The sequence below is a fragment of the Meles meles genome, unplaced genomic scaffold (assembly GCF_922984935.1).
Source record: "Meles meles unplaced genomic scaffold, mMelMel3.1 paternal haplotype, whole genome shotgun sequence".
Classification (NCBI taxonomy): domain Eukaryota; kingdom Metazoa; phylum Chordata; class Mammalia; order Carnivora; family Mustelidae; genus Meles; species Meles meles.
In genome coordinates this window covers 4,852-16,003 of record NW_025721598.1, presented here as the reverse complement: position 1 = coordinate 16,003, position 11,152 = coordinate 4,852, and the positions used below count along the sequence as shown (strand labels likewise).

Sequence of the window (11,152 nt, the reverse complement as noted above, 5' to 3'; positions counted from 1 at the left end):
TCAATTGAGAGGACCATGTGTTTCTTCTCTCTCCTCTTATTGATTTGTTATATCACATTGATTGATTTGTGAGTTGAACCATCCTTGCAACCCAGGGATAAATCCCACCTGGCCATGGTGGATAAGCTTTTTAATGTGCTGTTGTATCCTGTTTGCTAGGATCTTGTTGAGAAGCTTAGCATCCATATTCATCAGTTATATTGGTCAGAAATTCTCCTTTTTGGTGAGGTCTTTGCCTGGCTTGGGGATCACGGAAATGCTGGCTTCATAAAAAGCGTCTGGACGTTTTCCTTCTGCTTCAAATTTTTGAAACAGCTTCAGGAAAATTGGTGTTATTTTTTCTTTGAATGTTTGGTAGAATTCCCCAGGGAATCCATCTGGTCCTGGGCTCCGGTTTTCTGGGTGGCTTTTAATCACAGTTTCAATCTCATTACTAGATATCGGTCTATTTTGGTTGTGGGAAGCCAAGGTGGGGTTCGAGACGAGAGCCAAACCAGGCTCTGACTTGTGCCTCCTCCAATGTCTCACTGCCTGATTCAAGGCAGAGTATAATGGCGTTGAGTTGCATTTGAGAAAGAGCCTGTGCCATGGTCTGCTTGCTTGCCTACGTGACTTCTCACATGCCCTCTAGATATTTGACCTTCAAAACAGCCCAGATGCACTCATTAATCTTCTAGTGGTTCTTGCTGTCCTGAGAAAAGCTATGAGATAATATTTCAAGTGTGTTTATTTTTTTTAATTTTTATTTATTTATTTTTTCAGCATAAGAGTATACATTGTTTTTGCACAAACCCAGTACTCCATTCAATACGTGCCCTCCCTATTACCCACCACTTGGTTCCCCCAATCTCCCACCGCTGCCCCTTCAAAACCCTCAGGTTGTTTTTCAGAGTCCATAGTCTCTTATGGTTCACCTCCCCTTCCAATTTCCCTCACCTTCCTTCTCCTCTCCATCTCCCAATGTCCTCCATGTCATTCGTTATGCTCCACAAATAAGTGAAACCATATGACACTTGACTCTTTCTGCTTGACTCAAGTGTGTTTCTAGTGGTGGATGTTTACCATCCACTACCTGGCGCTGGTATGTCTGTGGTGAAAAATATTATGAAGCTGGTGTGTGAACCTTTAATCCTGCAGCAACACTTAGATAAGTCACCCTTTCACTGTAAGACTTCTATATAGTCTCTTGTATTTACTAATAAAGCGGCATTTGGTGGAAATCATCCCCTGTGCTCCTCCTGCCCCATCTCTTTGTCTCTTTGATTTATTTTCACCATCCTCTTACCCTCGCATTCCTGATCGAGTTGTCATGCGGGCCGTGGCATTAGGTTGTCAATTTATTCCTGGTTCAATTTTGGGATTTTTATAGTTTTCCAGGAATGCATCTATTTCATCTAGGTTGCTTAACTTATTCACATATAACTGTTGATAATAACTTCTGAGGATTGTTTCTACTTCCTTGATGTTAGTTGTGATCTCTCCCTTTTCATTCATAATTTTATTATTTTGAGCTTTCTCTCTTTTCTTTTGGGTTAGTGTGGCCAATGGTTAATCAATATTATTGATTCTTTCAGAAAACCAGCTTCTGGTTTCATTGATACATTCTCTTGTATCTCTAGTTTCTACCTCATTGATCTCTGCTCTAATCTCGATTATTTCCCCTCATATGTGTGGAGTCGGTTTAATTTGTTGTTGATTCTCCAGTTCCTTAAGGTGTAGAGACAGCTGGTGTATTCCGGATTTTTCCATTTTTTTGAGGGAGGCTTCGGTGGCTATGAATTTCCCCCTTAGGACTGCTTTTGCTGTATCACTTAGGTTTTGGACCAAAGTGTCTTCATTCTCATTGGTTTCCATGAATTGATTAAGTTCATCTTTGACTTCCTGTTGATCCAAGCATTCTTAAGCAAGGTGGTCTTTAGCTTCCAGGTGTTTGAGTTCCTTCCAAACTTTTCCTTGTGATTGAGCTCCAGTCTCAAAGCACTGTGACTGAGAAATATGCAGGGAATCATCTCAGTTTTTGGTATCGGTTGAGTCCTGATTTGTGACCCAGTATGTGGTCTATTCTGGAGAAGGTTCCATGTGCACTTGAGAAGAATGAGTATTCTTTAGTTTTAGGGTGGAATGTTCTGTATATATCTATGAGGTCCATCTGGTCCAATGTGTCATTCAATGCTGTGGTTGCTTTTTTGATTTTCTGCTTCTATGATCTATTACTGAGTGAGGTGTGTTAAGATCTTCTACTATTAATGTATTCATAGAAATATGACTTTTTATCTTGATTAAGAGCTTTGTTATGTAATTGGAGGCACCTTTATTGGGGTTGTAAATATTTAGAATTGTTATATCATCTTGCTGGATAGTCCCTTTGAGAATGATATAGTGTCCTTCTGTATCTCTGACTGCAGTCTTTAGTTTAAAATCTAATTTATCTGATATGGGAATCGCTACCCGGCCTTCTTTTGAGACCCATTGGCATGAAAGATGCTTCTCCATCCCTTTGCTTTCAGTCTGTGTGTATCTTTAGGTTCAAAATGGGTCTCATGTATACAACATATTGGTGGGTCCTGTCGTTTTATCCAGCCTGCAACCCTGTGTCATTTTGTGGATGCATTTAGGCCACCACATTGAGAGTGATTATTGATAGATACATTTTTATTGACATCGTGTTAACTTTGAAGTCTTTCTTTCTTTAGATTGTCTCTGTATTTCTGTTCAATGACATTTTTAGGATTTTTTTCTCTTTTATAGCAGCCCCCTTAATATTTCCTGCAGTGTCGGCTTGGTGGTTGCATAGTCTTTTAATCCTGCTGATCTTGGAAAATTTTTATCTCTCCATCCATTTTGAATGCCAGTCTTGCTGGATAAAGTATTCTTGGCTGCATGTTTTTCTCATTTAGTGCCCTGAATATATCTTGCCAGCTCTTTCTGGCTTGAGAGGTCTGACGTTATTCTGATGGGCTTTCTTCTGTATGCAAGGAGCCTCTTTGTCCTAGCTGCTTTCAAGAGGGTCAGCCTACAATTGTAATTCTTCATTCTAACTATCAGGTGTCGTGAGGACTTTCAAGAATCTAAAATCTTGGGGGGGGGGCCTATCTGCCTCTAGTACATGTACACTCTTTCCATTCGTGAGATTGGGAAAATTTTCATAGACAACTTGTTCCACTATATCTTCTAGATTTTTTATTTCTCCTCCCCTTCAGGGATTCCAATCATTCTGATGTTGGAACATTTCATGGCATCATTTATTTCCCTGATTCTGTTTTTGTGGCTTCTGAAATGTTTGTTCCAGACTTCCTCCTGATCCTTTCTCTCTATCTGTTTGTCCTCCAGATCACTAATTCTATATTCTGTTTCAGTTACCCTAGCTTTTAGAGAATTTAGATTCGATTGGAACTCATTGAGAGCTTTTGAACATCATCCCTGGTGGCTTTCAGTTCTGCCCTAATCAATTCCATTTGGTCATCCATGGCTTTCTCCAACCTAGTTATTGCCTGGATGATTTTTAGCCTGAATTCCCTTCCTGACATATTGTCCATGTCGCTTGCCATTAGCTCTGTTGCAGAAGGCCCATCCTCTGTATTTTTCTTCTGTTGGGCATTCCTCCTCTTAGTCATTTTGTTGAGAGATGGCTGAACGGATATAGCTGGATGTATCGACAGTTGTGCAGTCAAGGTGCACCCTGGAACACTTCTGAGCCATCAGGTGTACCCACCCAAATGAGAGAAAAAAGAAAAGAAAAATAAAGAGAGAGAGAGAAAAAAGGGAAGAGAAAAGAGAAGGTTCAGCCCAAATTGTACCCAAGGTAAGATTTTTGAAGTATACAGACAAAAACAGACCAAAAAAATAAATAAAAAAGACTGATAAAGGTATATGACACGAGAAAACATATATATATATAGATAGATAGATAGATAGATAGATATAGATATATATAAAAGCAAATAAAGGGCAAACTTCATCAAAAAGAACCCCAAGTATATGATTTATATACTATCAGGACAAACACAAATACACAGGAACAATGGCCAAGATAAAGATGGGAGAGTGGCTATAAATTATCAGTGTGGGCTAGGAAGTTTATTTTGATTCTTCCTGGCTGTATCTTGATGTCTTTGTTAAAGGACTCAACTTTCCTTTGATTAAGGGGGATTAAAAATTGGTTTACCTATAGGGGTAGCATTGATTGGCGAAAGGGGATTACCTTGATGTTTAAGTCTATATGAATATTAGAAAACAAAAATAAAAAAGGAATAAACTAGACTAAAGTAAACTACAATTTAAGAAAAAATTTAAAAGAATAGAAAAGCAAAAGAAAAACACGGTTGTATGTATCAAAAATTTCAGGTTAGAAGGTTATTATGGAATTTGATGTACTGGACATCTCACTGTGATGGTAAATAGGTTAAAAAATTATCTATATAAAAAAGTGAACCAGAGTATTGGGAACACGTTAGAAATAAAAGTTGTATCTATGAAGTAGTGGTGGTTGTTGTCTTGTCATGTTTTTTTTTAATTTTTTTTCTTTCCTGGTTGGTTTTCTGGGATAGGGACCTGCCACGTGGGTTTTCAGTCAATGGTGTTCCCTGAGTTAACCCCCCCCCCCCCCAGCCAAGGGTTGGGCTCTGAGAAAACCGGTTTTTCAGGCTTTTGTTCTCTGGAGGTTTTTTTGTTTGTTCATCTGTTTTCTCTTGCCTTGACAGCTTTTGATGGTTTTGGAGGTTTAGAGGAAAGCAAACTGCACCCAACCTCCCTCTCAGAGAGAATTCTCAGTCTGTTCCCATTTGGGTCTCCAGAGCACTTTAACTTCCCCCTCGGCTGCTGGCAGAGCAGGTTCTGAGTCGCTTTCCCTGGGACCACAGGATCTCCTGCTTGTACCCAAAACCATGACAGCAGTGGCTCCAGACCGCCAGAGAGGTTCCAAGCAGCAATCGCACACTGAGAATTTCCTTCTGGCCTGGGCTGGGAGTGCCTGGTCTTTCCGGGTCTGAGAGCACCCGACTGGCGCCTTCACGTACCTCTCTCATGGGAGGGAATGGAGTACTTCTCAGTCTCTGATAGTATGGCATGGGTCTAAGAGTGCCAGGGTAGCACTTGTGTGCCCTCTCTCAGGGCAGGGTGTGGGACACGCGTGTCTCAGTCTCTGATGGCAGGGTCTGGTGTTCTGCATCTGGTGAGGCTCCCAGCCCCTCATGGGAGCTGGACACCAGGCGTTCTTGGGCACACCAAGACCTGGTTTCTCCGCCACACTCTTTCTGGCTCAGCGCCTGGGGAGGCTGTTCTGGGTCCAGGACTTAGGCCCCTGTCCTTAACTGCCCTGCTTCCGACAATTTCCCCCATGATCCTTTGCTCTTTTGAGTGCTTTCAACCAGATTCCAAGTTAATGCTGGTCCCCAGTTGCAGGGCACTCTCATATTGGGGTAGTACATTCCAATTGGCAGCCTCTGGTGGCTCCTTCCCCCTTTCGTTTATCTTCTGATATCAGGCCAGCATTCCCACTCTGCTTTACCTCCTCACTGGCGTCTTCTGCCCCTGTAGAGATCCAGTCGTGTATAATTCTGATCTCAGGCTGATATCATGGGTGATCGGAGTTCTTTGGTAGGTAATCAGCTCCCTTTAGGGAACAGGTTGAAATGGTGCCTCCTCCTACTTCCCCACCATCTTGTCTCTCTAAATGTTAATTTTAATGTATCTAATTATTTTTAAGAAGCTTAATTCTTTAGCCATCCTAGAAAATTGTTTTGTTCGTTGTGTTTCTTCAAATATTATTCTTTGAACACATTTAAGGAAGCAGAAATTTTATGAAAAATAATGGAAGATTTTATATCCAATGAACAATAATATTAATTCTGAATTTGAATGAAGATTTCCAATAATGGTCTTTAATGTGTGCCAAAGGATGTAGAAACCTGAAACCTTGTTACCATGGCATAGAATTGATTCCTCTGGCTCAAGGTATCACTATCAAAAACACTTGAATAAATTAAAAAATTGAAAATGTTAAAGTATTTTATAGCTGCTAATTATATGATACTTGTAAGCAAGTGCATTTGAGTGCTTGTAGCTCTTCCATTTCAGTTTTTAACTCTAGATGCAAGAAATTTGAAACACAAATTCCAAGTATTAGGTGTTGTATATATTTGAGAAATAACTTTACCAACTACATAAAACTTGTAAACTATTATTAGTAAAGACTATGGAAATTATATTTTAGGCACATTACCTAAAAAGAAAACTAATTGTTCTAAAAAGTTTTAAAGTGATTTTTGTTGTTGTTGTTGATGTTGTTGAAGATAGAGTTTTTTTTGTTGTTGTTGTTGTTGGAAAAATTGGACAGCCACATGCAGAAGAATGAAACTGGACAATTTCTTTGCACTACACACAAAAATAGGGTCAAACTGGATGACAGACCTAAATGTGAGACAGGAATCCATCAAAATCCTTGAGGAGAACATAGGCAGCAACCTCTTCGACTTTAGCCACAGCCACTTCTCACCAGACATGTCTCCAAATGCAAGGGAAACAAAGGCAAAAATGAACTACTGAGACTTCATCAAGATGAAAAAAAAAAAAAAAAACTTTTGCACAGCAAAGGAAACAGTCAACAAAACCAAAAGACAACTGACAGAATGGGAGAAGATATTCACAAATTAAGGGTTAGTATCTCAAATATATAAAGAATTTATGAAACTCAGTGAGTTTCATGGAACAAATAATCTAATCAAGAAATGAGCAGAAGACATAAACAGACATTTCTGCAAAGAAGACATCCAAAAAGCAACAGACAAATGAAAAACTGCTCAATATCACTTGGCATCAAGGAAACACAAATCAAGACAATGGGATATGACCTCATCTCAGTCAGAATGGTAAAATTAAGTCAGAAAATGACAAATGTTGTCCAGGATGTGGAGAAAGGGGAATCCGCCTACACTGTTGGTGGGAATGCAAGATGGTGCAGCCTCTTTGGGACAGAACATGGAGGTTCCTCAAAAAGTTGAAAATAGAGATACCCTATCACCCAGCAATTGCCCTACTGAGTATTTACCCCACATATGTAGTGATCCAAAGGGACATCTTCTTCCCAATATTTATAACAGCAATGTCCACAATAGCCAAACAGTGGAAAGAGCTCAGATGTCCATCACCAGATAAATGGATAAAGAAGATGTGATTACACACACACACACACACACACACACACACACACACACCACAATGGAATGTTACACAGCCATAAAAAATGAAATCTTTCCATTTACAATAATATGGATGGAACTAGAAGATATTATGCTAGGTGAAATAAATTAATCAGAGAAAGATAATTATCATACGATCTCAATGATACGTGGAATTTAAGAAACAAGGCAGAGGTTCATAGACGAAGAGAGGAAATAAATGGATCAAGACAAAATCAGAGAGGGAGACAAAGTATAAGAGAGTCTTAACCTCAGGTAACAAACTGAGGGTTGTTAGATGGGAGGGCAGTGGTCGAATGAGGAGACTGAATGACGGACATTGGGAAGGATATGTGTTATGGTAAGTGCTGTGTGTTGTGTAAGACTGATGAATCACAGACTTGTACCCCTGAAACAAATAATACATTATATGTTAACAATACAAATAAAAAATAAAAATTTTTGAAATAAAAAAATCTTTGTAATAATATAGCTCAATACCACATTTTGTTTTATTTTGTCTCATTTTGTTTTACATGCCTGGGTGTTGTAAATGGAACCATGAAACGTATTATTATAGTCATAAAATTGAGGGGTGATACATACGTTTCTTAATTACTTTAGAGTGTCCATATTCTATTCAGTTTTATTGCAATAAAAAATATTGAGAATTGGTTTTCTGACATTGTTTTCCAAAACGCTGCATGATCTTTGTTTTACAATAATGAACTAATCAAGTGTGTTAAGAGGAAAATTAATCCGTACTTTCAAAACTGTCTGATTTTTCACAAGTTGGACACAGCCCCATTATAAAATATAGCTATGTAACCATGTCCGTGGGTTCGAAAGGCCCCACATATTCCAAATATACCTTTCCTCCGTCCAGTCCATCCTGGTGTCAAGGCATGGTCCATTCAATTTAGATCAACACCATCTACTTCACCATCTTCGCTCACTTCGTCTCTCTACTTGCAGTGCTGTACTTTCCCAAATGACCACTAATTTAACATTTCTAAAGAGCAGATCTAATCATTTTGCTTCTGTTTGTAGAACTCTGGGTCACAGAAGGGCAAGAAAGAAGTCTATAAAATAAAGTAAGAAGGAATGAACGATTGGAACATTTATCCCTTATACTTTGCCAACATTCAGACCTTTGCACATGTTGTGCCTTTTCTGTGGTATATTGTCCCTGAGAAAGTCCCCTCTGCCACAGTCTCCTGTACTCATCTGAGGGAACATCTAGTCAACATTTGCACTGAGTTCCAGAGGCTGATCTCAGTCCCCTTTTTTGACCAAATTCTTGTACCGCAGATAAAAGGGATGTGTCCTTATGAGCCATACACTTTCCGCATTAGCATCATATATAAGATATTAGGTTTATCATACATTGTATAGTACCTCTTTCCATATAAAACTATACAGATTCAAATTCCTTGAAAACAACAACCATATAGTGCTCAGATTTTAAACTCATTTAGCTGTTATTTTGGATTATAAGAGTTTAAATGTTTATTGAATAAATGACTAAATTTGAATATTTGATATCATGCTTCTCTTATTTTGTCTAATAAATTACATACTTCAAAACTCTGTTCAGACATCACCTCAAGCAGGGTACCTCCCCTAAATCTTCCTTCCATTCTGAGTTCACATTTGTCCCACAGTTTCTTATGCAAGCATAGATACTAAACCTAAAGTTTAACCACTAGGTGCTTTCAGTTTTGGACCAGGTCCACATAGTGCATATCATTGTGGTCTATCATATTAAGGGATGATAGAAGGTAGGAAGATGACAGGATTGTCACAGTAATAATTAGTCACATTGAAATGAGCACATTTTATAAGATTGTCACTTACACTGTCAACAAACAGAATACAAAGCTTATAAATGTAGGACAAGTGATATTTTAACTGTTTGTGTGGAAAAATTTTACACTTACATAAAAGTAGTATGAATAAGAATGGTGTAAACCACAGCCACATACCTTTTACCCAGACTCAACAGTTAGCTTTTTTTTTAACCTCTTTCTTTACATCACCCTTCTCTCACTCCCTCATTTCAATCAATTACATAGAATCACATGATTTTCTTTCTCTAAATATTTTAATTATGTATTTCCTAAGAATATGGGTGTTCTACAGTGTCAGAGTGTATTTATCAACTTCAATAAATATAACATCACTATAATATAATTGTATATATGTTTTGAAAGAATAAGAATTAGAAAATTAAAGATATTTTTTAAAAAATTAAAAAGAGGTTTCTTTTTTTTAATACAGAGAGGCAATATTTAAAAGTTTCCTACTCCATGGTTTCTTTTAAAAAAATATTTTACTTATTTGAGAGAGAGAGAATGAGTGGGTGGAAGGGGCAGAAGGAGAAGCAGACTCCTCACTGAGCAAGAAGCCCAGTGTATGGTTTGATCCCAGAACTCTGGGATCATGACCTGAGCCAAAGGCAGATGCTTAACCTACTGAACCATCCAGGTGCCCCTACTTTGTAGTTTCTTAAAAGACAGGTCCCACATTCAACATTTTCTTCAGAGCTCCCATAACATTCTTATTTCTTAGACTATAGATCAAAGGGTTGAGCACAGGAGTGAGTATGGTGTAAAAGACAGATACCATGATGTCCTTCTCTGGTGTATGGTAGGATTTGGGGAGCATGTAAGTATAAATGGCAGCCCCATAGAAGAGGATGACCACAGTCATGTGGGAAGAACAAGTGACAAAGGCCTTCTTCTGTCCTTCTGCTGAGTTCATCCTATGGATGGTGATGAGGATAAAGTAGTAAGAGCCTGAAATGACTATCACAGGAATGAGAAGCATAAGGACACAGCACAGGTACATGAAAATCTCATAGATGGAAGTGTCCGAACAAGAGAGTTTCAATACAGCAGGGACTTCACAGAAAAAATGATGTATCTCCCGAGATCTGCAGAAGGGGAAGGTCATGGTGATGGGAGTAAACAAGAAGCCATCCACTGAGCCCAGGAACCAGCAGCCAGATGATAGAAGGTGTAACACGCGATGGTTCATGAGGACAGGGTAATGAAGAGGATGGCAGATGGCCACATAGCGGTCATAGGCCATAGAGGCTAGAAGAAAAAATTCTGAACCTGCTAGTGTCAGATAGAGAAACATTTGTATCCCACATTCTATGTCTGAGATCTTGTTCATACCCATGACTTGGTCCATGAGCATCTTGGGCACAGTAACAGAAATATACATCATGTCCATGAGAGATAGCTGGCTAATGAAAAAATACATGGGGGTGTGGAGGTGGGCATCGGAATGTATCAATAGTATCAAGATGGTGTTTCCAGACACGGCCATTAGGAAAAGCACGAAAATGACCAAACAAAGGAGAGCTGGGTGTTTGGATTCACTGAAGATTCCCACCAGGATGAAATCTGATCTCCCAGTATGGTTAGCTAGCCAGTTGGCGTTCTCCATGTGATTTCACCTGGGCAACCTAGGGAAGTTTTGGGATTAATGAATCAATCACGAACCACCACCCACTGAAATGAATGTGTTGAGAGAGAAAGAGAGAATGAGAACCCAATTATGTTATTAGAAAAAAATTCCATGGTTTTATGGATTTAGAGAATACAAATTATCTGTAATTATATAAATTTACCATTTGGGAGGTTGCATTGTTCATTGTATCGTGAGTTTTCCTTTTTCTATAGTATCCTTTACCAATAAGCATGTACAATTTTTTAGGTTAGCTGTTGCCCTAACCAAACACAAAAAATGAATCAAAATGTAAAATTTATATATATATATATTTATATATATATATTTATATATATATACACATATATGTATATTTATATATATACATATATGTGTGTGTATGTATATATGTATACAAATATATGTATACATATGTATATATGTATTTAAATGTGTGTGTGCATATATATACGTATGTATATATATGTGTGCATATATATATGCATACACACACACAC

At 38.4% G+C, this 11,152-nt stretch overlaps 1 protein-coding gene across 1 annotated transcript; it reads right to left on the bottom strand.

Moving 5' to 3' along the window:
- Nucleotides 1-9,683: 9,683 nt before the first annotated feature.
- On the bottom strand, nucleotides 9,684-10,631 carry LOC123936534 (olfactory receptor 2T4-like). Its single transcript, XM_045997006.1, has one exon. It carries the CDS (start codon nucleotides 10,629-10,631, stop codon nucleotides 9,684-9,686), a length of 948 nt encoding a protein of 315 aa, XP_045852962.1.
- Nucleotides 10,632-11,152: the final 521 nt, after the last annotated feature.